The 26,708-nt window shown below is 32.7% G+C and overlaps 2 protein-coding genes across 6 annotated transcripts; both read left to right on the forward strand.

The window, feature by feature from the left end:
* The first annotated feature begins 237 nt into the window (after positions 1 to 237).
* Positions 238 to 13,922, forward strand: LOC102609974 (uncharacterized). 5 transcript variants are annotated; one of them, XM_025099001.2, is made up of 16 exons: positions 238 to 405; positions 1,398 to 1,616; positions 2,102 to 2,324; positions 3,192 to 3,274; positions 3,700 to 3,738; positions 4,659 to 4,677; positions 6,106 to 6,159; positions 8,059 to 8,186; positions 8,271 to 8,339; positions 9,365 to 9,450; positions 10,257 to 10,366; positions 11,224 to 11,274; positions 11,788 to 11,846; positions 12,389 to 12,433; positions 12,841 to 12,915; positions 13,531 to 13,922. In XM_025099001.2, exons 2-16 carry the CDS (start codon positions 1,458 to 1,460, stop codon positions 13,651 to 13,653), a joined length of 1,323 nt encoding a protein of 440 aa, XP_024954769.2. In that variant the 5' UTR covers positions 238 to 405; positions 1,398 to 1,457; the 3' UTR covers positions 13,654 to 13,922. The 5 variants fall into 5 exon arrangements, with proteins under 5 accessions (XP_024954769.2, XP_006478601.2, XP_024954773.2 ...); XM_006478538.4 differs by having other exon boundaries at positions 3,195 to 3,274; XM_025099005.2 differs by lacking the exon at positions 6,106 to 6,159.
* A 7,452-nt stretch (positions 13,923 to 21,374) lies between these two features.
* Positions 21,375 to 25,668, forward strand: LOC102609663 (protein DETOXIFICATION 27-like). Its single transcript, XM_006478537.4, has 8 exons — positions 21,375 to 21,701; positions 21,846 to 22,387; positions 22,493 to 22,579; positions 22,814 to 22,870; positions 24,395 to 24,633; positions 24,822 to 24,940; positions 25,223 to 25,312; positions 25,430 to 25,668. Exons 1-8 carry the CDS (start codon positions 21,444 to 21,446, stop codon positions 25,466 to 25,468), a joined length of 1,431 nt encoding a protein of 476 aa, XP_006478600.2. The 5' UTR covers positions 21,375 to 21,443; the 3' UTR covers positions 25,469 to 25,668.
* Positions 25,669 to 26,708: the final 1,040 nt, after the last annotated feature.

Raw genomic sequence — 26,708 nt, forward strand, 5'->3', positions numbered from 1 at the left:
AATTTGCACTCAGTAAAAAGTCAATGTCAGTCAACGGACCTTTGTGTGCAAAAACGAAAGAAGAAGGACCGTAGGTCAAATTTTGAAAACCTCTGGTAAATTTGATTTTGAATAAAACAAGAAAGGGTTATATTGTCATAATCCCCAGTATTTATTTACGACAAGGTTCTGCGTTTTTTAATCGTACGGCTCATATTTGATATGAGGAATGGCTGTGGCTAAATTGTTTTATAAAAATCCGTAGTCCAGTAAATAAATAACATGGGACTAAATGAAGGCTCAAACGTGGATGCCGAAAATTTGATATAAGAACCATAAAACCCTTGAGACAAGTAATACGTGCCTCGTCGATTCCCTCCTTTTGGCGGGCAACAGTTCACTTGATAGCGCTCTGCAAAAGTCCATGTAAGTGATTATCTGATTTTTTCTTTTCTTTTCTTTTGATTCCTACATTTGTTAAACAAATTTTTTATTTGATTTATTGTTTCTTTTGAACTATTTGATTTTTGCAGTAATTGTGCTTATTATTTCTTATTCTTAAATAATTTATTTCAATTTCTTATTGTGAAATTTGATTTGCTTATTGGCATTAAGCCATTAACAAGTAGAGAAGAACCAAATGCACTTGAAATTCTATCTCTTTGGTGCTGAATTTTTGAAATTAGAATTGAATATGAGCGGAAAATTTTTTTAAAACACTTATTTTAGTTGGTTGCTCCTGACAAATGAAAATAACAGCTCAATTTGGGACTCTTTCTTTTTTTTTTTTTTATAGATATTTGGTAGCAACAATATATTAGGCTTTTGGTTATTATCTTGCATTTACCATTTCATGTCATGATTGATCCACTACGTGATTGTGGATGTAAGAGACTGGTACATACATTCCATGATTTCTCAAGTGTCTCTCTCTGGATAATCTATTTATGCCTTTATGTAAATTAGTGGAGCTATGCAGGCCTTGTCTGCCTTTAAAGTTCTGAGAGGTTTGAATTGCTGTGACTTCTTTTTAATTTTTAGAAAATTTCCCTCCTCTGGGTTTTTGAACAAAATAGAATTAAAATTTTCACCCTCTTTTTTCTTGCTTTTGTGTGGTTCTTTGCTTTTGTAGCGCTGGAAGTCCATTTGTAAATCTTCTTCCTCTTTCTTGGCCCTTCACCGCCTTTTTATTGCTTCTTCTTGTTTTCTGAGAGGAAGATAAACATTTTTTTCCCAAGTACCCAGAAATCCTGCGACTGTACTGTGTTCACTGAGTTCTAAACTGGAGAATACTGCCAGACCCTACTAAAAGATTGAATCCAGGGGACCTTTACCACTCAACCTTTGGTTTTTGTGCTGATATTTACTATAACTTTTATGTTTTTCTTCTTATCTAAGGTCTGATTCTGGAATTTCAGGTTATTGCAACCCTGAAGTCTCTTTTACCATGCCATGCCATAGTCTAATTGCTTAGATTAATGGCATATCAGCAGTCTTTGAATCTTCGCATCCATTCCTTCTGGAGAAGTTTAAATTGCTTTAGAAAAAAATTCTCAAAGCCTCAGAGAACTGGAAACACCTTGTTTAATATCAAGAGATTTGATCTAGCCCGTCTTTCATCGTCCCAATCCACAAAGGTAACTCTTGAAAGTATATATTAAACAAAATTCATAAAAAGTGGAAGAGTTCTTGCTAGTGTTATGAGCCTTCTACTGATGTTTTAAATAGGAATAGGAAGTTGCTTCATTGTAGCTCTCTGGTGCTATATGATTAATGAAGATTAATTGTATCTGTCTTTTTTCATCTTAAATTAAAATTTTAGCATGTGATATATGTTGCCTTGTTTAGTCTACACAGGGTAGAAGATGTTTAATGGTTGTTCATTTTTCTGTTTGTGCTGTAAATAGATAACTTTGTGATTGTTAAGGTTGTTCCAAAGTTTTCTGCACATCTTGTTCGTTCACTCTTTTTTTTCTTTTAATTCATAATTGTTTATCTAATTTCTTTTGGAAAAAGTAAGAAAGATTTTTAAAAATTTTATTTTTCCCTATTTTTTTCTGAGGAGGCAACTAGCATGCAGCTATTGATTGATATTTTCTCGGACTTGGTTTTTCTTTCCTAGGGCTCCTGCTGTCTATCTATTAATTTGAGTACAAATGTTCGTGGAGTTGGTCGTGCAAATTTTCACAGTATAGTTACTTCTATAAGTGATCAAACATTGTCTGTAGAGGCACTTGATCCAGTGAAGTTTGAAGAAAGTGCAGTAAATCCAAAACCCTCAAATGGCAGAGTAATGCTTATTGATGGAACGTCGATCATTTATAGAGCTTATTACAAGATTCTGGGTATGTGAAATCATTCTTGATTTGATTTATGCCAAATGGTTTATTGATTTTGAAATTGAAGGTTTCCTTAATTTTCTTTTCTTTCTTCTTCTTTTTCTTTTTGGTGTTACTTGTATGGTTGAATTGTTTTACAAAATATTGAGCTGTGGTTTGTATGTCATCTGAACATGCCGGGTATAAATCCATCCTGGTCTATTAAGGCATGTTATGGTTTGGATTGCATGACTTGGTTATCAAAAGATTGAAAATCATAGAATCTGAATCTTTTTTTTTTTTTTCTTGTTTTCATTCTTGAAACTGAAATCGAGTACCATGTCGGTCGACAACTCTTTTTTTTTGTGGGGGGGGGGGGGGGTGGAAGGGGGTTAAGATTCGACAACTCACAACGCGCTTTGTTGTAATAATATTTTTTTTATGAAGTTATGAGAACATTTTTGGTTGAGCACGTCATTCATGAATTTGAATCATAAATGTAGTTGGCTTGATAGAAGTTTGCCAAGTGTATTAGTTCATCCCTAGTAGAAGTGGTGTGGTGACTGTGTCACTAATGCCTATGAATTGTATGAGGGGCTGATAGCTGTGGAGGGGACAGCAAGTTAGAGAGTTGATGGAAAAACGGTTGTGATGAATTAAGTAGAGGAGTATGATGATTAATTTTTTTATTTGAAAAATATCTTCTTTGTGGTTGTATTCATGAAAATGTTTCTCAAGGGTTTTGTGTTGTTTATCTGGTGCATATTATTTGACATTGTATTCTTGTTAATCCTTCGCTTTCTTTTACTGATATTTCTACTTTTCTATTTACGTTTGTGGAATATAGTAAAATAATTTCCCCTACTTATTAGTTTTTCTTCTTCTGATTGAAAGCAGCAAAGTTGCATCATGGTCATCTGTCACATGCTGATGGCAATGGGGATTGGGTTCTAACTATATTTTCTGCTCTATCTCTTGTGAGTGATGTTTACTTTTAGATCTTCATGGCAATAGGGATTGTTTTCCTTTATGAATAGGCTTTAGTAATTGCATAATCATTTTCTCTAATTTAGAGAAATATGTTCAGGCTTGAAATTCCCATGCTATGCTGAGAGCTAATTTTCTAATATAGTATCATGAATCTAGACCACATGGATTGTTGATACTCTGATATGCAGCCATAGGTATTTGTTATCTTTTGACCAGAATTATCCAGGAAATCTCTTGATGATAACTTTACTGAGTAATCATGCTGCATATAAATCTTGATTTGTATTTAATATAAAATTCAATTTGCTTTAGTGAAACTCTGCTGCATGATAGGCCTAAAATTTTATACTTACCAAATTTATTTCAAGTTTCTTGCATCTAAGATTTTTTTTGCTTGTTCTCTCCCTTGCAGATTATTGATGTTTTGGAGTTTATCCCTTCACATGTGGCGGTATGTTTTTCTTGTCCATCTTGTATGTCTATGTTTCATGTTCCTATCTAAACTTTAGGTTATTTTTATGTTTTAAATATGCATTGTCAGAATCGCATGTCCACTTCTGACTCTTGAGTGGTTTTGTAATGTTGAAGATTTTTTTCCAGTTGAGCACTGGTCAAACTAACACAATCTCTTGGTATTCCTAGTGCTTGGTAGAGATTAGTGGTGGATAAATGTGAAGATAAAAGATTTTTTACCTAAAACAAGCATTCAATAGGTATAACTTTGTTATTTTTTTGGACACTCCTGCAGATAGTTTCAGGAATATGCATGCACCTAGATTCGCCCTAAAACATGAGGGTGGCATAAAAAGCCATAAAAGTTTCAAACACTTGCTTGATTGTTGTTTGACGTTATATGATTCTTCTATAAGTAAAACAAATAAATAGCAGTTTATTGTATATGTTTGTTTATTAGAAAAGCCCAAACTAGAATGCTTATGCCTGTGTCTTTGCTTCCAAATTTTAGTTGTAATGTTTTACACCTTGTGTCCATACTAAAATATGTCACCTATCTCCTTTAGATCATAGGTTCAGTTTGGCTTAGGACGTGCATAGATGTAAAATGCCTACAAATAATGTAAGAGTTCATGGGAAAAAAGGTATTTTAGATGCTTCGGACTTTTAGGTGAAATTCTGCAGGCCTTTTTCTTTTTAAACAAATTCTGAAACAGGTTAAAAATATCATTTGGGATTGTATTTGAAAATTAAAAAAAAGTAATTCCTTATCAGTTGAAATGTAGCAAAATAATGTTCTTTTTTACAGTTTTATTGTTTCATTTATATATTTTTTTGTTACTGTATATTTATAATTGTTTTTCTCATCTTTGTTGGAGTTCTTCTTGTTAGTTCATTGTTCCTTTTTTCTCCTTTCAGGTGGTGTTCGATCATGATGGTGAGCTAAAAAAGTTTGGGACATTTTATATATAACTCTTGGTTTTTGTCAATTGTTAGCCTGTTTAATTCCCTCAAATGCATTATGTTTGGTCAGTATAAGCTGGTTTGCATTCTATTTTGAATTCTATGTCTGTCCAAAATAGTGGTTTTATACTTAAATGTTTTTGTGTCCAGCTGTCCTCAGATGTATTTTCTTAAACCATTTCCATCTGTGTCGTCATATCACTCATAGTACAACCTAAGTATTCTGATGAATTTATTTAAAATTTTTGTCCTTATTTGGATCCTATGTAAAAAATAAATATCTCTTTAATTTGATAATTAACTATTTAACCTTGCTCCAAAACTTTTATCAAATTTTTTATTTAATAAAGTATAAATGACTAGGAGATCATACGGAGCAATTTTATTTAATTGTGAAAAAGAATTTGCGGTCTTCTTTAGCACAAGATGCTATTTCTTTTTTACTTCTGAACTCTTGGTCTCCTCCTTTTCTAAAGATATAAATGGAAGTGGAAATTTATATCAAGTTGCCACAGGAAAGAAATTTTCAATAGATCTAGTCAGTTTAATGCTTTTGCTGGAGTTATCTGATCAGCTTGATTACTGTAGCTTCAGAAGGCTAGAGTTGTTTAGTGACATCCCATCCTCAATTTAGGCTTGTGCAACCTCATCTTTGTTGGGCGGTTTATGATTTATTAATCCCTCTGGTTATGGTAATGAAATTGGTGAATTTGGGACCACTGTTCCTGAATCACCACATGGATTGGTTATGTCTCGATGACTTCAGGCGCTTCAGGCTTGTACTTTGGATATTGTGGTGAGCAAAGCAGTTCTTAATTGACTCTGGTTTGACAATATATTCACCAGAGATAATGAATGGATGTTATTCATCAGACACTGATAAATTATGAACACTAATTCTAGAGAGTTCCGTGGACATTTTTCACAAATGGCTTGAAGGAAGAGGCATTAACTCATACTTCAGAAGCTTGAGCCTCAAACTATTAGTTTGTAAAATCCCTCTAGAACCTTTATGAAGTATAATCTTTGACTGCACAATCTTGGTTTTAATCATAGCATTGATGTGTAGAAATTATGGCTGTCATTTTTTATTGTTACCTGAACATTTTTCTTTTTTCTTTTTTGAATAGATTGTTAACCGAACATTGGGTGTTTCAAATTGTGTTTTTTCTGTTAGTTGTTGTATAAGTATGTAATGTTCTATGGGTGGAGTTGTGCTTTTGTATATTGCTGTTGAATGTTAGTGCAACTGGACACAATTACTTTGAAGTTTTTATCTTATTAGATGCTACATGTACCATTTTGTTGGTCAGAGGGAAATAACACTAGGTATGGGGTAGTTTGGTTTGTGAAGCTGTCTGTTGTTCAAAGCAAAATTTTGAAACAAGCCTTTTCTTTTCAGGATTTGCATTTGGTCATACTTCTATTTCTTCAAAAGAAAATGTCATGGCAAAAGGTAACCCCCCTCCTTTTTGGGTTTTTACTATTCCTTTTTTCTTTCCTTTGTTATAATGAATAAGTGGATAAGGTTGGGTGTTCCTTGATAAGATAGGAAACCATGTTTGTAAGCAAAAAATTGAATGATAAATGGGTGAGTCATATGGGCTCTTATGGAGAGGCTTTCTATCATATAATATAAGACATGATACATATATGACCGACATTACATTGGACGTGCATGACTTATATGGAGCTTGTGGTCAATTGTCAATATTTTTCAAGTTAAACATTCAGTTCAAAAGCTATTTAAATATCCTACATCTTATGCTTGGCAAATTTGAATATTTCGGTTGCTTTTATCTTACTATAAAATTTTCCTTTTTGTTACTGTACACATTTGTTAATTAGGACTGAGTTTTTTTCTTTTTTTTTAAACTCTTTAACACATATATTATGATGGTACCTGATCTTGAAACATTGGAAGCTTTTTTATTCTTCAATTCTGTGTGCAAGTAAATAATGGAAGACGCATGATTGAATCTCCTAGTAATATAAGCTATACATGTGACTTTCCAAGGCATTACATCATGCCTTGTCATTTTAACAACTTATATAATTATGATGTTTGAGAAGATGCTATGAGAAATTCTATGCTGCTTTCTCCATGGTGGTGGATTTCTCTACCATAGCTTGCAAAAGTTTAGAAACTTTATTCCCTTAGAGAACCACTGGACAACTCACTGCATTATCTCGACGGTCGAGACTCGACCAAACATGCTTGACATGAAATGTTATTTCTGTGGTGTGAATTTGGTGTATATGGAAAACTTCTCTGGAGCTTGGGCTCATATTTTATAGAGAAAAATGTATTTTTTAAATTGCTATTCTTCAGAAGAAATATTCTTTAATTGTGTGAGAGAAATGTCCAACAATTGATTTAAGTTTCTAGCACAATAAATATATAAATCTGTAGTTCATATGCCATAAGATCCCTGAAAAATTGGTAGGGTGCTGTGTGCCTCGCAGAGATCCTTAATACTCAAATGATGCTGCGTGTGTCGGTTGCGCTGATATGTATCTTGAGCTATTTAGTTTGGGGATTGCACAACACCAAACATGCTTGATGGCTTGGTGTGGTATTGAAAATACTCAGCATCGTATGGAGTCACTGGATATCTTTGTTTTCTCTGAATCTGCTGAACCTTCAGTTTTTCTTTTCTGTTAAAATTTTCTTCTCTGGAAATATGCTAATTCTCCTCTAAAGTCACTTCCCTCGGCAAAGAATAAAGGGTGTGTAGCATTTCCATATCTTTGTTCTCTGGACTTGTCTCTCTCATATTGGCGGCAAGTTGCAGTATATGGCGGTCATATCCTGCATGCTGTGGAATATTTCTATATAATTGCACTCTTTACAAGTCATGTCAGCTGGAACAAGTCCCTTGATCATGCATTTGTTTCTCCAGGCCTTCACAAAGGAATTCATAAAAGGTCTTGTCTTTGGTACTAAAATTGTGAAGAACTCACAAAATCAAAATTTACGTAATTATTTCTGTTTTTCTTCTATTATTTTACTTCTCTTAACGATTATGCTTGCTTGAAGCTGCACATCGGCCTTACCTCTTTCACTAACTCTGTAGGCTATTGTATTTTTTACAGCCTTGACCTTTTGTCTTCTCTTTTGTTTGTCTGTTGGCTTGTCTTCTTCTTCTATTAGTTCATTTTGAATTTAATTTTTTCATACTTAGTAATTTCAAGTTTGTTATTGATTAACATGCATTATATATATATATATATATATGTATATATATTGAATTTATGGCCTTTATGTTTTTGGGTATGTAATATTGTACAAATTTGATTACTCTTCTCAATAGTATAGTATGTCTGATAATATATGTTCTTAATCTTTTTGAAGGCATGAATTTTCGTCATACTCTGTACCCTTCATACAAGAACAACCGTCCCCCTACACCTGATACTATAGTTCAGGGGCTTCAATATTTGAAAGCATCCATCAAGGCTATGTCCATTAAGGTGATTGAGGTAAATGTCATGTACGAAGATGCTTATGGTTAGTTGAGCCTGATAATCTTTGAAACCTAGTTATGAGAGCTTACTCAAAGGCAGGTACCTGGTGTGGAAGCTGACGATGTGATTGGGACATTGGCTGTGAGGAGTGTTGATGCTGGGTTCAAGGTAATTAACTCTGCATGTCATTGTTAAAAAATGCTCATGTTCTTAGCTCAATTAATTTTGATGCATTAGAAGATTGATACTTTGTTGAAAAAATGAGAGAGAGCAAGTTGATTTGTTTTTGCCTTTTCTTCTTTGTACTCTTAATCTGAACATTCCTTCCCCTTCCTTCTTCTGGGGAGAAAACTTTCATGTAATGTTACTGGATTAATATTTAACCAAGAGGTCAGAGGTTTGAAATCCCTTGATGCCCCCTCGTTGAGATTTATTCTTCCCACAGTCTTCCTGTCCATTAAAAGCTGTAGGGTTTCTGAAATTCTCGCTAATTAAGTTTAGGTGCTTCATGAAGTAATTTTTGGGTTATTAAAAAAAGGGCAATAAATTTTAGAATTTTTATGCAATTGCGGGTGGTAAAAAGGAAACTGCATTGCAGAAGTCTGGTGGTTTGGCAAGTTCTTCGGTTTTTTGGTTGGAAAGAAAGGAGAAAATTTTTAAAGAAGCTAGGGAGGAGGTCCAGCAAGATACCTTTTTTCCCCCTCTCAATTTGTCAAACAAGGCTTTTTTCCTTGCTTCCCTTTGGGCCTCGATCTGAACTGAAATCAAGAATATTCCATTCTTTTTAATTGAGGAAAATTGGGAAGCCGTTATTTTATGAGTTTGGTCCTTTATGCTTTTTGGCTGTACTTATTCTCTTCCCTTGGACTTTTGGCCCACTTCCGGCATCTTTCTTTCTTTTAAACAAAATTTCTTGTTTCCTTGGAAAGAAGCATTTTTCTAAATTGAGAAGGGCCATCACACTACCATATTTCCTACTGTATTTTGTTCTCCCCAGTTTAAAGTTTTAACCCAAAAAAAAAGAAGCATCTGACAGTTGTATGTTTGTCGTTTATTTTTCTCTGTCAAACAGGCATAATTTTCTTGAGAACAAATAAGAGCCATCATAATATAATAACAGCTTTCTTCTGTATATTCTTCTCTGAAATCCCCACTCTTAACGTTTCCTCTTGATTTAATTTTTCTTCTGACAGGTACGAGTTGTCTCCCCAGATAAAGACTTCTTTCAGATTCTCTCGCCTGCATTACGTCTTCTACGGATTGCACCCCGTGGATTTGAGTTAGTATAAATCTTCTACAACTTTACATCAATTATTTAAAAGTTTGAAGTATTGACTAATGAATGAGCCTTTCAATTTCTATTATATGTTTTCCTTTTTCACTGTGTTTATGAATACCTTTTGCTTAAAAAATAATTTCTCAAATCATGTAATTTCTCAATCATATTAAGATTGCGTGCTTAAAAATCTTCTGTGATAGACCTCTGTATTCCAAATTGCATCTCCTGCTAGGTTCAGTTAAGGAATCCTGATGATGAATAGATGGTGCATCTCATTAAATCTTTTAGCTCAGAATCTTTATTATTAGTAAAAAATTTAGTATATCTCACATCTTGCATTGTTTGCTTGACATCTAAGTAGCTCCCTTTCGACTTAAAACTAATGAGTATTCTAAACCATCATCATTATCATCTTTTTGAAAATAATTTTAGTATATCTCGCATCATCATAATCATCTTTTTTGATTTTCAAATTTTGTGGTTGTAAACTTTTTGCTTCTGAGAAGTTGCCTGCTGTTATGTGTGAGCATAAAAGATTATTTTTTGAAAGAGTTGCCTTTGAGGATTAGTGATTTAGAATGTGAAAGAATTTTTTTTTTTTTGTCTTTCTTTCCTTTTGTGCCTTTTAGAGTTTCTTGGTTGTTCTTGCTTTCTGCTTCCTAACAAAATTTGGTTTTTCTTTTAAATAATATATCTATCTCTATCTCTATCTGTGTATTTATGTGTCTTTATCTACACACACAGACAAATATAATTATATTCCTCTTATTAATCTGGGTTTTTTGTTTATGGTTTTGGTTGCGCAGCATGGCTTCATTTGGGATGGAGGATTTTGCTAGAAAGTATGGAGAACTGAAACCTTCGCAGTTTGTCGATGTGATTTCTCTTGTGGGTGACAAAGCTGATAATATTCCAGGTACTACTCTATTATGTCATTGGAGTAATTTACTTCTTGAAGTCCTCTTCATTTGAATGCCAAAGTTCATTCGATATTGCAATTTACATTAAGTTTGATTGTTCAGTTGCTCATGCATTATTCATGAGTTCAAAATGATGAGTTACGCTATGCTGTCAGCAACAAATAGACTAGAACATGTTTGTGTCCGCTGATTTTTTGTTTAATGTTTTTGAAAGGTTGTGTCCACCAATTTCAGTCTGGCATTAACGTCTTATTTCAGTAAATTGCTGTTTCTCTATATATGGTGCAGTTTTCTATGTTCACCATAATCGTCTTTTATAGAAAAAATATGTAGCTTGTTTTATGAAATTATTAATGAAACACTGAGTCCTAGAATTTGCTTGCACATACAAATTTGGAAAAAAAGGAATAGTAATTCACCTCTTGTCTTATATTTGGACTATGCTTTAGTCAATTGTTCTTTCTATATTTGTTCTTCTTTTTCCTCTTTTTCTTCAAAATAGATGTACGTCTATATGTTCTTTGATACTGCTTAATAATTATTTGAAGTGGATAAGGTAATTTACTAAAGATAACCTCCTGGAAGGAGGTGAGGAAAGGAAAAAAAAAAAATTATGGCATGGTTAAAGCAAAATCCTAAAGCTTGAATAATTCCAAATGTAAGATACGACCACGTTCAGGTACTATTTCGGTTTCCGAACGAGTGAGGGAAGGAAACGATTGCTTTGGATTGCTTCAGAAAGGAAGCAAATTTTAATATGTTAATAACTAACTTCTTTTTTCACTTATATATTTCAAGGTCCAAGCAAGCCTTAAATTCTATTGATTGATGCATTATTACTTTGTAAATTCAGGAGTTGAAGGGATTGGAGACGTTCGTGCGGTGCAACTCATTACAAAATTTGGTATGTTGGTATTTAATGTAGAATGTTTTTCTGAAATGTGAAAGCAAGGTATACATATAGCTGCATTCTTTATAACATGAAACTGGTGAAAATTTCTATCAACATCCGTAATTTGAGTTTCAATGCACTTCTAGAGCGTGGTTTAATTTTATTTTATATCTCCTTTTTTTCTTACTGCTAGTGGCCCGGAGTGGATAATACAATAATTTACTTCCTTCTATTTAGGTTAGTAAATCTTTCGAGAAAAGAAAGGAATAGTATTAGGTACATTGGAAAGTTTAGACCATAGCATATCCATGAATCAAACACTACAACACAAGTGTGTTGGTTCTAAACTAGCCCTTTGATAGAAATTCGGGTAATCATATTGACTACAGACTATAGAATTACCTCTTTAGGATTACCTCTTTAGTTGAGCGTATTAGTTCCAAATTTGTTTTTTATTTAACTCTCTTGCCTGTCCTTGAAATTATTTTTCTTGATATCCTGACTTGCTCGTACTTTTGTTCGTAGGATCGTTGGAGAATTTGTTGCAATGTGTTGATCAAGTTGAGGAGGAACGTACGAGAAAGGTAGCATTAACTACTTATAACATTATTCAAGATTTTATGTATCTATTTATTTTTTTTCATTTTCTTCTTTTTTGAGTGAGTGGGGTGAATTGGGTCATTAGATGGAGATTGTTGGTGCTTGTTCCAGTGTAGTTGACCATAAGTCTCCAATTAATGCCTCTATAATTGAATTTATATGGTCATCCAGGCGTAATGATGTGGTTAGGATTCTTGTTGGATAGAAAAATACCCCCAGTGACAAGCAGACATTTACTGATAATGCAGTATGAATCTAAGTACCTATCATATTTATGTCTCGACAATTTAAACCCAAAAGGCAGTTGGAATGCATTGGCTTTAAGTTGGTTCTGATTCAGCTTGATATTTGCTGCTTTTACTTGATTAAATTTTAAATGATCCTGATGGCATACAATTAAAATGGTCCCCCCCCCCCTTTTTTTTTTTAATCCTCATCTTGCTTTCACTTACCCTTGTGGTGTTTTATGATCAAAATTTATAGTAAAATCATGGTTCAAAACCTTTTGTTCCTTTATCTCTTGCAGGCGTTGATAACTTTTGCTGATCAAGCTGTTCTAAGCAAGAACTTGGTAATTATTACTGCTTCTTCCACCTGTTATCTTGTTTAAATATGATCTTTTTAATTTCTCCACTAATGTCATCATATTTTTCAAATTCTACTTAATGGAATTCATAAGTTAAGGTTATACAACAATGTTGTTTCCTAACGGTACATAGCGTTCTATCTATCAACAATTGGTCGCTGAAAATGCTACCTTCCATATCACCTATTCAACTCAACCTTGATGGTTTCTACTTTTACTTGATGCTGGAAATTTCTACCAGCAAGAATTTACAACTTTTGCCATATGAACACCCTTGAGTTATGTTGCATTACATTCTGGATGAGATAGTATTGCCAATTTCATGATTTTGATTTCCTGGAGCATATGTTGTACCAGCTTTATTTTGATGTTTAGAATTTATATTATGCCAGGCATTACTACGCTGTGATCTTCCGTTCTACATGGTACCATTTACTACTGGAGATATTGCATTTGAAAAACCAAAGGTTTGTACTAATCACTCGAGGGATGTTAGTTAGTTAGTCACTGTATGACATGTTTACTAATTGCATGTTAAAACTTTTTGCCATGTTAATCAGCAATCTTGAGTCCTGTCTGAATTATGGTCTTTTATGGGTTTTCTGAAATCAGTTTCGTGGAGCCAGATGGACATTGAATGTTACATATGCACTAGGCTACCAAAGCAAATCTCCTGAAATCTAGCACTGCCATAATTTTGAAAAGTGTCTAGTTACTGTTATAAGTTACACGCACACACATATTTTGCACACTTGCACGATCAATGAATTCATCTTTTAGCTGAAGATTGATTTGACTTTACGAATTTCACTATTACACTTTGACAGCATTTCAAAAAAATTGGGAAGGTTTCTTTGCCATCTAAAGCTGTAGTGTGCTTAAATTTTCTTATTGGTTCTTGGCATTTGCTATGTTTTAACAAAAAATGTCAGAGGATTGTGTAATGTTTCCCCGGTCCATCGAAAATCCTTGACTTGTGTAGTATCAGAACTTCTGCACCTTTAAGAAATCTGGTTTTAACAATAGATTACAAAGACGATGTGAATCCTTTCTGAGCTGAAAGTAAATCACGACTGGTACAGGATAATGGGGAGAAATTCACAAGCCTGTTGACTGCCATAAGTGCCTATGCAGAGGGGTTTTCAGCCGATCCAATAATAAGAAGAGCCATATATTTGTGGAAGAAACTTGAAGCTCAGCGTTGAAATTGTCTTACACACTCATACTCAATGAGCTGCCTAACCTTGTTTGAGAACCAGAGTTACCCGACGCTGAAGATGAGAGTACGGTACATATGTCTACATTTGTTGATTATAATGCTCAGAATGTAGGTGACACAAGTTCTCATCTATGTTGTCCAAACCTTTTTTCTTTCAAACTTATTTGTTCCATTGAAGGGGAGGAACATAATGAGGAAACAGGGGCGGCGATATTCTTTTGGCATGAAATGTGAAAATTCTGTCTTTTTTTTTTCTCCCTTTTTTTCAATCTAATATCATCATAATCTAGACATCACTTGAATCTAGGAACTTAAAATTAAAACACCAGGTATATAAGATGCTAATTATAAGCCCTGAGCATGCAAAATTCATTTGGGAGATGAAATTGTAATCGAGAAACTTCTTTTTTTTTTTTTTTTTTAATTTACAAGAGAGTAATCTAGGAACCTAACACAAAAAAAAAAGTGTTTCTTCCTTTTTTCCAGGAGAAAGTCCAAGTGATAAGGATAATGCATAAGAGGGGCCAATTGTCTCACCTCATATTAAAAAGGGAGCATGCGTGCTGCCCTTTTTTTTTTTTAATTTTAAAATATGTTAGCTGCTAAATGTTGAATTAAGTCATGGGCGAAAATGGAGGTCTCTAGAGGAAGTCTTCAATATATATTATTTTCAATAAATTATTACCACGTGTGTGTTAAGGTTGATATTTAGTCATTACATATTGTGTTAAGCACATGAGTAAATATAGGGCTAAAATAGCACATGAAAATATCATTACAAAAGCATGAAATATCCATTAATACTGTCATTACAAAAAGCATTTAGTGCGTATCAATCCTGTCATGCTAATTGCTATGTTAAATAATAATAATAATAATAATCCTTTATTATTTCGAGCTAGATCAAAATATATATAGAGAGGCAATCATCAAATTCTTTTCGTGTTGAATTCTTGCTTTTTGGCTTCAAAATGAAAAACGAATTCCATATTGATATTGATGTGGGTGGTGCCATCATGATCAGTCTCGTGGTAGTAGTTCTAGTTGGTCTCATTTTATGGTTTTTTCTGAGGAAGAGAGATAATGGATCGCCAACTTGACATGGGATATTACATGGAGACATAATTTATTGTTTTTAAATTCTTGACGAGACGAATAAATGTGATTTTTTTTTTTAGTTGTGAGGTATGTGGTATTTTTGTTGAAATTCGTTGGATGTAAGTTTTTTTTTTGTGGTATTTTTACTATTTTATCTTTTAATATAATAAAATCCACCATTGATTGAATACACACACACATATATATATATATATAGTAAAATAGTAAAAGAAACAAAAAAGCTGAGATTAAGTTAATCAGCTTTTTTTTTAATAGCAAAGAATGTTGATGGGCCTTAAAACATGAGTGAGGAAATGAACAAATTTTGACAAAAGACAATGGATTTTAATCATTTTTTTTTTCTATGAACATTATGTGAAATCTTCTTAACAATTGTTTGTAGTTGTATTTTATAATTAATTATTTATAAGTTTTGTAACTCTTAAAGAAAATGCAAGGGGTAAAGTCGAAGAGCTTGGCAGCTTCCCACCATATGTCACAGAATTGCATGCGCGACGAATACAATTAGTTATTTTTCTAATCAACCAAGATTATTTAAGCAATCAATCATACGTTGATTATTAAGATAAGCCTGTGGATATAAGGTGTAGGCCATGGCATAGCATATCAACAAAAATAATATGCATAAGAAATGCACAAGCATGCATCAAAACAGAAGAAATCAATTAAATTCTTGATAGTTTCTTGTTGTGTCATTTATAATCTGTTTCGTAATTATTTTTATGTGGAGAAAATTATTGGAAAATTAACCAAGAAATTAGTCACGTTGATTAATGATTAGACTGTTCAATGTTCATCACGGGACCAATCTTTAATGTTCATAAAGTTGGGCCTTCTTGTTTAAAAAACAAAAATGCATTGCTATTGGAACCCTTCATTTTATATTTTAAGACCCTCTTTGCTATGTTCTCTTTGTTGCATTTATTCCATTTGTCTAGGGGTAATAAGAAAGATTAAATTTCTATGTTGATGAACCTTATCTAAAATGAAAATTTCTATGGTTATATGGTAATGGGTGATTAATAAATTAAAAGAATAAAGAAATAAAATTATATATATCTATACATTATTATTAAAGAAATATGGCATAAAATCTTTAAAAGTTTAAGAGAATCCTTCTTATGCTAAACTCTGCAAGAAAAAATAAAGACATAGTTAGTTGAGATGTGATATGATTGCATCACGATATTGAAGGGCACGATCTAAGAGATCGTTGAACCGATTAGATGAAAATTCTATCAGAAAAATACAAGAGGCTTGAAAGATTGAAAGGTTCGTACTGGTAAGAGCTATCTAGCAAGCAGTATCAACTCTTTTTATGTGCAAGTTGTAACAATCTATTATATAAAGATTTTTTGTTATCCACTCATTTGTAGAGCGGCGTATGATGCGTTATACGTATACACGTTAAGTAGAAGTCATGCTTAACCATTTGGTTTTCGCGTCAGGAAGAATTTCTCCGAAAACGAAGGGAAATAATGAAAATTTGTTTTCCATTTTTGTAGCTAAAATGCAAAAATATTTTTCTTTCCACCCGGATAAGTCTAGGAGTAATAGTATAACGTCTTCGATTTTGTTGACAATACATATAACTAGTGTTCAAGTTTTCTTTTGTAGTTTCGTTTTCGAAAGGGTATCCAGTCGACGCCAAAATCAGTAAAAAAAATCCAAGTGAATAAGAACTAGACAATAGACACAGTAGGGCGAGAAGTGAACACCATACCTGTTGATTAGTCAAGTTTCACACAGCACGAAAGCACATTGATCTTTTTACATTTTCTATGAACAATTTTTTAACTATAGAGTTAACATGCGAATTAATTCACCGAGATTCACGGAGAAACAAGCACAAAGCCAACAGATAGTAATTCAAATATTCTTTCTTCATTTATGTGAATGGGATTTTACTAACTCAATTAACTAGCACTCACATATGAACCATTTGTATTTACGTTTTCGTCAAAGCTATTAAACTTTCAATCAATCAAACATAAATTACAAATTCATAATAGATCACATTTTCATTGTAAATACCGAGATCTAATGCATTATAGAACCAATCAATTAACTATTATTAATTTCCTAGCGTGTGGTATTACTAAAATACCTTAAGAGACCATAATTCCTGAAATGCCCCCAGATTCCTAAGATTCTTGATTTTATTACCGAATAGCTGCCACAAATTGCAGAATGGACAAAATGCAAAAAAAGGGAAGCGAAATCTAAGTTTCCTATAAGAAAGATAAAAATAAAACAACTTTCAATCCAATATTATCAGCCAAATTGACCACTTCATTTAGCGTTACCTCTAGCACACCATGCACTAAGTCGTTAGAATTATTCATATCCTACATTCATATTTGGTTTGTGCTAACTTGTAAATGGAATTTTATTGAACATTAATTGAAAGAGAATTTGGGCAGGGATGAGTTTTGGCAGCACAAAAGTTCAAGAATTGATCCTTGCCATCAGTACCATGCGATGCGACTGGGATAAAGATTCAGAGCCGCGTCTAAATTATTGCATTCGTTTTCCTCCTGTACAAAACAAGATATTATATGTAACAGGTCTACTCCTATCAGATTTTCTTTTGCCTTTTAGTCCAAGATTCTGAACTTTTAACAAACTGCCGATCATATAAATTAGAGAATATAATGATCGATGGTCACATTCTTTCATATCACGTTCACGTTCAGTATCTGATTCTAAAAGTTAGTCCTGCAATGAGTCGATGGCTGCCCATGAAGCTGAAACTTCATTCTAAATGTCCGGGGTATATATATAGAGAGAGAACTGATCCATGTTGTTTCTATTTTTTCAGTCTTCTTTTTCTTTTTTTCTTTGTCGTTCAGGACATATTAAAAAGAAAGCCGTCAAATTTTTGCGAATGATATTATTTACATGATGCATGCAGTACCGGAGTCGAATTTAAAATTTAGCAATGCATATATTCCTTTTCCCCACGGGTTTTCATGCGATCATATGCTTTTCCAGTGGTTTCAGTACACCAATTAAAACAAGATGGGGCCTCATTACTTGGACCTAAATCAATGGTCGAATTGTGGAATCAAATATTGGATTCGATTATTAAAGTGAAGGAATGTTATCACATTATGTTGTGTAAATGTGCAATATCGTTTCCGTACTTTAATACAATGGGGGAACTCCTGTTGTGTGTGTGTCTATATATGTATATATAAAGAGAGAGAGAATTCTTCTCTACTACGGCTGTTTTCATTTTGTTTTTCATACGGATAAATTATTAAATTGTATGGTTTAATACTCTTTTAAATTGAAGGGGCTCTTTTTTCTTTTTTCATTTCTTTAAATAATAATGTCAAATTTATAACAGATGTTTAAATCCCTTTACAATCAATACATTACAATAAACATTTTGATAACGATCACGAAAGTTAACTTATGCGTCAATATATCTTCAAATGATATTTCCACCCAATGTTCTATATAATTCCTTTAAAAAAAGCATATTATTGATACAACTTTAACAGAAATCAACTATCCCTTTACAATTATATTTAATCGATCGTGCAACCATTCTTTAATGTCGTTCATATATAGATTTGATGTTATCCACTCATTTATAGAGCGGCATATGATGCGTTATACATATACACATTAAGTAGAACACTAGAACTCATCCTTGGACATTTGGTTTTCACATTTAGGAAGGATTACTCTGAAAAAAAGGAAAATAATGAATTTTTTTCCCATTTTTATAGGTAAAATACAATAATATTTTTTTTTCTGTCCAGATAAAGAGATAAAGAAATAAAGAAATATATATATACACACGCACGCACACATATATATAATATGTATATGCATATTATATATATAAATATTAAAAAAAAAAAACTAGCCTATTAGATCACTTATTATTACATGTCGTATGCATGTGGCTACAATATATATATAATATATAAGGTAAGGTGAGCTGTGATTCGGGAGAACAATGATGACTTGAAAAATGTTAAAGAAACTAAAGAGTTAGTGAATGATGACATAAACTGTTGAAACAAGAAATCTTTTAGTGAAAATCATTACCTATACTTTAGAATATTCATGTTGTATCACTAAGAATAAAAACAAAATATGTATAAGCATACCTAAATGTATAATGCTTAATTGCCCTCTGGAGTCTTGTGATTGGCCTTTCAAATCAACACGTTTTCTTAGAGAATTCTTTAATGTTCTCTGTGCTCTTTTTCTGATGATGAGATGTCAGAAAGAATAAAATAATACGTGTGACCTCGAGATTATGACCACTTATACATACAACTTTTTTCTATTATTTTTAGCTATTCATGTTTTAGTCCATCATAGAAATAAAAATTACTTTTAAGTCTCTACACATTAAAGGCCCATACCCTCTCAGATACATTAAAGCTAGGGATGGTAAAAATCCCTACGGGGACGGGTACCCTCAGGGATTTTTTTTTCCATTCGGAGAGGGTATGGAGAAAATTTCATACTCAATTTCTTATTCGGGGAAGGGATGGAGAAATTTTTTACCCAATTTCCTATTTGGGGAGGGGACGGGGATGAGATGGAATCCCCATCCCCTACCCATTTCCCCATTTTAATTTTAATTTTAATTTTTTAAAATTACTAGTAAATAAATAATAAAATTATAAATATTGGTAAAAATAAAAAAAATCAAAATATTTATATTATTAAACATTTAGGCCTAATTAACTAATTAAAGTCTTAAATTTTTATTAAGGATATAAAAAAACCAGGTAAATTCTATTAGCCCAAAAATTTTGTTTTAATTTTAATATTCATTAAATATTTTAAACTTAAATCTATTTTTTATTTATTTTTAGATGTTATAATTGCCCACAGCGAATCACAATTTTAATATTTAATCTAATCAATCTAATCTAATATTTGCTCTTGATTTGCTCCGACTTAACTATTGTGTTGTAAAAGGAATAGTCCACATTTATAAAGTGCCCACGCCACCATTGAAAAAGTTAATTTTGAATTTAAATTCAATTTTATTTGTAACAATTTTGTATTAGACTATTAATTTGTTCATGATAGTTTGTAAAAGAAGTTTGTATCCCTTGCATACTGCATTACTTACTAATTTAATGTATATGACTTTTGTAATGGATATTAATGTAAGATATATTTCAAACTTTACTTTTATTTGAATTTTTTATTTTAATATGATTAACTCAAAATCGAAAACAAAAAAATGTATTAGTTATTCGGGGATCGGGGACTCGTGAGGATCCCTTGTTATTATTCAGGGAGGGGATGGGGATTCTCTCAAGCAGGGGCGAAGCTAAAGGGTGGCTTACCCGGGCTGTAGCCCGGGTAAGATTTTTGGAAATAATATTTTAGTTAATTACATAAATTTCCTAATTTGCATGCTTGATTTGAATTTTCAAGGAAGAGCCTGTAATTGAAGAAAGTCTTTCTAATCCAGATGAACTGTTGGTTTATCTCAAACATGTTATGAATAGTTGGTAGCGTGCATGCCTAGTATGAATAGTAATTAAAAAATTTTTAGCCCACCCTAAAAAATGGTGTTAGTTTCGCCCCTGTCAAGTAATTCTGATGTAGACGGGAAGGAGGCGGGGACATACGCAAAATATCGGGGATGAGTATGGGGAGATTGGTCCCCTCCCCTCCCCTCCCCATTGCTATCCCTAGTAATCTCACATTTATAAGTTTTATTTTTAACAAAATAAATATCTTTTATTCAATCCACCAATTGCGGATTTTTAAATTTTAAATCCAACCCATAGATCGAATTTTTATAAATCAAATTTTTGAGAATTAAACGAATTGAGCGGATCGGATTAGATTTTGATCAACCGCTACAAATATAAATAATATATAAGGTAAGGTGAGGTGTGATTCGCAAGAACAACGATGACTTGAAAAATGTGAAAGCAATTGAAGACTTACGAATGATAACATAAACAACTGCAAAATTGATTTATTTATTTTGTAAATTGCAAGTAACATTTTGTTGTTTGAATACCATTACTCGTAATGGGTTGATGATCATATTGGTTTGTACAATTGAGTGCCCCTCGGAACGACAATGGGTAGCATGTGACTACTACATTCTATTTCAAAAGTACACATAGCTCAATATATTTGGTCCAACACTATCCGCACATATATTTTGAGTAACGATGAAGAATCAAGCCTAACCTCATTTTAACCTCACAAAAGAGTAAATAAAAATTGAAAATTTTTAATAAATACTCTTAAAATTTATTTTTTTTATTTTTGGTTTTATCCACGAGATATCCTGGGGAGGGCCCCAACTGTGGGAGGCACCTTTAAGCCCGTACCACAACCCAGACTAGAAGTCCCCGCTCGAACCGGGAGGCACAGGTTCTCCCAACAAATGCGACTTCCCTGCGACTCGAACTGGGGAGCAAACCCAGTCAAGCCACTTAAGGGGACTCCATTGCCAGTGGAGCCAACACTTTGTTGGTAAATACTCTTAAAATTTAAATTAAAGATGAAAGCAACATTTGCCTTAGTAGGTTGGGTTTGAGTTACCATTTTCCATATAAGTCACGAGCCAGCGCTATCTTGCGGATTAAATTAACACCATTTTTTCTCTCATTCTCAAAAAGGGAAAAAACACAAGTTTTCCCCAAAACCATGCCTAGTAACAATGAACTAGAAGAGATAGAGGCTCCTTTACTAGAAGATGATTCAGCAGATCAAGCACTTGCAAGAAAGGTTTGGGTTGAATCTAAAAAGCTGTGGCACATTGTTGGTCCATCAATCTTTAGCCGCCTTGCCACCTACTCTATGTCCGTCGTCACTATAGCTTTTGCTGGTCATTTGGGTGATCTTGAACTTGCTGCCATCTCCATTGCAAATAATGTTATCGTTGCTTTCAATTTCGGCCTCTTGGTACGCTACTAAAAAAAATCTCTTTCTCTTTCATTTTATCTCATTCTTTCTCCAATTAAATAAAACTGTTTGAAAATCACTCTGACCAAAACGGCATAATTTCTTGCTTCTTAATTACAAGTGTTTGTGATTTTTTTTTCCCAGCTGGGGATGGCAAGTGCATTAGAAACTTTGTGTGGGCAAGCTTTTGGGGCAAAAAAGTATTACATGTTGGGCGTCTACATGCAACGTTCGTGGATTGTACTTTTCACTTGCTGTGTTCTGCTTTTGCCTCTGTATCTTTTTGCCTCTCCATTATTGAAGCTATTGGGCCAGCCGAATGACGTGGCAGAGCTATCTGCGACGGTTTCTATGTGGATGTTGCCGCTTCATTTCTCCTTTGCCTTCCAGTTTCCTCTGCAGAGATTCTTGCAATGCCAGCTTAAGACCATGGCGGTTGCATGGGTTTCTCTGGTGGCCCTGTTGGTGCATATTTTTGTGAGTTGGCTCTTTGTTTACAAAATGCAGTTTGGCTTGATCGCCACAATCCACATTTTGAATTTTTCTTGGTGGGTTTTGGTTTTTGGGCTCTTTGGTTACGTTGTTTTTGGAGGGTGTCCCCTTACATGGACTGGTTTCTCCGCTGAGGCGTTTTCTGGTCTCTGGGAGTTTGTCAAACTCTCTGCTGCTTCTGGTGTCATGCTTTGGTAGGCTCCTCGTAATTAATTAACCACAAATTTTAACTATTGAGTCAATTGTTCAAGGTTTCTCTTGAAATCTTATTATAACTTTTCCGAACTTTGAAATCACAGCTTGGAGAATTGGTATTACAGAATATTGATGCTGATGACAGGAAATCTTCCCAATCCTAAACTTGCGGTGGATGCTTTGTCGATATGGTATGTCTACGATCAATAGTAATAATATGTTCACAAAATTGAGATTCATAATTTTTATTTTGAATAATACGTCACTTGGCATTTCGTTGGTCTATTAGGGTTAATTGATGATAGATTATTTGAGATACAATTTATTTTTTTTTAATTTCGATTATTCTTTTTGTACACAAACTCTTTACTTTTATTTTATCATGAAAATGGTTTTGGTTGAATTGCGGGCGTCTCATTTGGCAGCATGACGATAAACGGCTGGGAGATAATGATTCCTTTCGCCTTCCTTGCTGGAACCGGGTAACACCTCTCTTATTCCCTTCTTTTGTAAAACTTAATTATGAACCTGTGGTGGTCGGGGGCGGATTTATATAGCAGCTCCTTTATTTTCATATTAATTTTTTTAAAAAATTTGTCTTGAGTGAGGGTAAATTTATAAAAGAAAATGATAATTACAGTTAATTTTATTAAGTATTATTATACCCCAATAAATTAAATTTCTAAATCTGTCGCTCGCGCACCATTTTTGTCTCATTTTTTGTGTAATGAATTTTCAAAAGTGCATATCCATAGCATCATCATTGTCAGCCCCACATGTCTTTAAAGTGCGTCCGTTTTGAATTATTTTTGAATCTTTGTGAGATTCAAAAATAATTTTGAAAAATTAAAAATTAATTTTAATATTTAGTAAATTTTTTTAGTAATTATTTTTTTATAAAATCACCCTATCTTATGACAGATTTTGAAAATATGGGAAAGAGTAGTTTTTCAAAATTTAATTTTGAGAATCACTTTTATATTTATTACAATTCCACATATATCCTCATATATATAATAAAAATTTAAAATTGTCCTCATTAATTATAATTTAAAAATATTAATTTTAAAGAGATTACTATTATCATTAATTTTATTGAGATGACAATATAAAAAATAAAATTAATATATAAAATATTTATTTCAATTGTCAATTATTACATGTACAAAATAAACAATTTATATATATATATATATATATATATATATATATATATGTTTAAATAAATTTTATTTAATATTATGTCTAACTCAATTATTTATATTATTACAACAGTTTAATAATAAGATTTATTAAATGTACATGACTATTTTTAAAATTCATAATATTTTAAAAATAAATTTTACCAACTATTTAATTAATTTTCTTTGTAGCTTGTTGTTCAATAGTAAAATTAAAAATAATTATCTAATAATAAAATTAAAAATAATTATTTTAAAAAATATAGCATTACTGAAATGCCACGTAAAAGTGCATGCTTAGAAGTTTGAACGACATGTGGATAAGTTAGACCCCGCGGTCAACTTAATTAGATATTTTTATCTGGAAGAGCGTTCAGATTGTTGACTGATGCGACACCATGGGTATAACCTGTAGCTGCACTTTCTCGTATTAGGATTAATTTTCGAATGCTTCTTTTGTTTTTTTGTTTTTTTTTTCTCTTCTTTTTTCTCTTTTCTCTTTTTTCCAGTATTCGACGCGAAAGAGGGGGGACAAAAAGTAGGGTTGATTTGTTAATGTCGTGCAAACCAGATGGCAACCCCTCGCTTTAATAATATTCATCAGTGTGTCTGCTGACATAAAGTAGTTTAATTTGGTCTATAATATTTTTTAAAAAAGAGGCACACATGTCCCACGTGGCAATTACCTAAATGTTGAAATAATAATTTATGCACGTGAACTTGTGATATGGTTTTGCACGTATTTGAGAACAAAGAGATATGTTAATGCTTGGAATGGTGATACGCTATACGTTAATGCTTGTGATGATGATACACTGCATGCAGGGTAAGAGTTGCAAATGAGCTTGGAGCTGGTAATGGCAAAGGAGCCAAATTTGCCACAATAGTATCAGTGGTGACATCAAGCCTAATTGGTCTCTTCTTCTGGTTACTGATAATGATTTACCACAAAGAAATTGCTTTGATATTCACTTTAAGCGAAGTTATCTTGCAAGCAGTAAATGAATTGTCGATCCTCTTAGCATTTACCATTCTGCTAAACAGCATTCAGCCAGTTTTCTCAGGTAATATATACATATATATATATAGCCTACTAATTATCTCTTTTTCTACCAAACAATGATATTTAGACAGAAAAATATGATCGAACGGTAACAAAAAAATAAGTATAAAACAAGCCTGTATTGGAATTGTTTTTGTTTACCCAAAAGAGTCAATTCGACTCACGTATAATTGTATTGGCTTCTTGAAGGGGTGGCTGTGGGATCAGGATGGCAGTCGTACGTGGCATACGTAAACCTGGGCACCTACTATTTTGTTGGAGTTCCCCTTGGATTTTTGATGGGATGGGTCTTCCATCAAGGTGTCAAGGTATGTGTATTTGAACTTTTTCTTTCCACCACCCATTTTTTTTCGGTGACTGACCACTCCGAAGGAATAGTCCCAATCCAGAAAGACAAAAGTAGAAAACGAAAACTTTAGAAATTAGAATTATATACATATTATAAGCATCTGACATCAACTTAGATGGCCATCAATTGTGATAAGATTCCGAATTAAATTTAGAAATGGACTCAGAAAGTGGGAATTTGGAAAATTTTTTAAGTAGAAAAGAAACTCCCTATTTCGACTGAAATTGGATTCCTTAATTAGGGAATTTGGCTTGGAATGATTTTCGGTGGCACTGCAGTCCAAACCTTGATACTTGCCGTCATTACAATGCGATGCGACTGGGATAAAGAGGTAACTATATAGTCCTTTTAATCATTGCAGCAATTGTGCTTTATTAGTATAAATTTTTTTGATTAATTAGCTAAAATTAATTTAACCTTTTTACTTTGTATGGTGAAACTTGTGTAGGCGGAGAAAGCAATCAATATTTGTAAGGAAGTGTGCTGAATTGTAATATCGTATGGTTACAAATTCACCTCTCTCGTCCCCTCTCTCTCTCTGTATCTATAAACATAAAGAATGGTTGTCATAATCCAGAAGTATTAATGGGTTAAGATCTTGTTTTTTGCTCTCTTGATCTATTGTTAGTTTTTATAGACCTGTAACTTATGCTAAATGAATAAATTAGTGAGTAAAATTGACTTTTATTTAATTATTAATTTATGCTATTTAGTTCTTTTAATTCCCCTCACGTTTGTTTTTTCTTCAAACAGATCCGAATTGCTCGAGTTTGGTTCCAATTTGGATCAGGAAGTAATTAGAACTCCAAAAAAAAATGTTATACAGACTTAGTTTGAATGTTTAGTTTGAATATTTAAGTAGAAACTTAATTACGTGTCACTAATTATTAAATATTATATATCTAATATTAGTTGATTTTAATATTATTAAAAAAACATGGTGTGTCAAAGATGTTATTGGCCTACAATGTCAATATGTGGAGCATTGGTGGATCAAAACCATGTGAGCCAACTTTATCAACATAACAATATAAAAAAGGATAAAGAACATAATAATCACAAGAGGAATGGTGCTGCCTTTTCTCAAACCCATGCCTGGCCTACGAACAATGCCATTAGGTCACATGGATGGATGTGAGTTCATGTAACCATATCGTGTTAAATTAAATTTAAGTTAACATGAATACGATCTATTTATTAATTATGTCGATACATTAAAATATAAATACAATCTATTTATAAATTATGTTAATTATATTGACTCGTTTAACATATTTAATATAAAAAAATAAAATTAATTTAAAAATAGTAAATATATCAATATTACTCTAAAAATAGGTAATTAGTAAATTAATATGACATAAATATGACGTGAATAAATTTATAACACAATATGGATATGGCGTGTATAATTAATTTAATGTTCAGAATATATAATTTTTTTAGATAATATTACCACATATTAATTGATATTCGTGTCATAAATGTGTAACCGTGTTGAGGTGGTCCAACATGAACACGACATGGTTATTTATCATGTCATGTCATGTCAACTCATTTATTAATCGTGTCAATATTTGTCAACATGAATATGGAAAAGTCGTGTTGTATCAGTGTTATATGTGTCCTAATCCATTTTGCCACCTCTAAACTCACATCATAGAATTCACCTCTTCACTGGAAAAATTCTTAGGTATTCCTAGAATATTGCCACTTTCCTATTCACT

This window comes from Citrus sinensis, chromosome 3 (genome assembly GCF_022201045.2).
Source record: "Citrus sinensis cultivar Valencia sweet orange chromosome 3, DVS_A1.0, whole genome shotgun sequence".
Taxonomy (NCBI): Eukaryota; Viridiplantae; Streptophyta; class Magnoliopsida; order Sapindales; family Rutaceae; genus Citrus; species Citrus sinensis.

Bases quoted from the DNA above. Each gene is read 5' to 3' on its own strand.
- LOC102609974 (XM_025099001.2), top strand. From the start codon at position 1,458: ATGGCATATCAGCAGTCTTTGAATCTTCGCATCCATTCCTTCTGGAGA. The intron at 1,617-2,101 runs GTAACTCTTGAA...TTTCTTTCCTAG, and splicing joins CATCGTCCCAATCCACAAAG to GGCTCCTGCTGTCTATCTAT. The intron at 6,160-8,058 runs GTAACCCCCCTC...ATCTTTTTGAAG, and splicing joins AGAAAATGTCATGGCAAAAG to GCATGAATTTTCGTCATACT.
- LOC102609663 (XM_006478537.4), top strand. From the start codon at position 21,444: ATGCCTAGTAACAATGAACTAGAAGAGATAGAGGCTCCTTTACTAGAA. The intron at 21,702-21,845 runs GTACGCTACTAA...TTTTTTTCCCAG, and splicing joins CTTTCAATTTCGGCCTCTTG to CTGGGGATGGCAAGTGCATT. The intron at 24,634-24,821 runs GTAATATATACA...GGCTTCTTGAAG, and splicing joins CATTCAGCCAGTTTTCTCAG to GGGTGGCTGTGGGATCAGGA.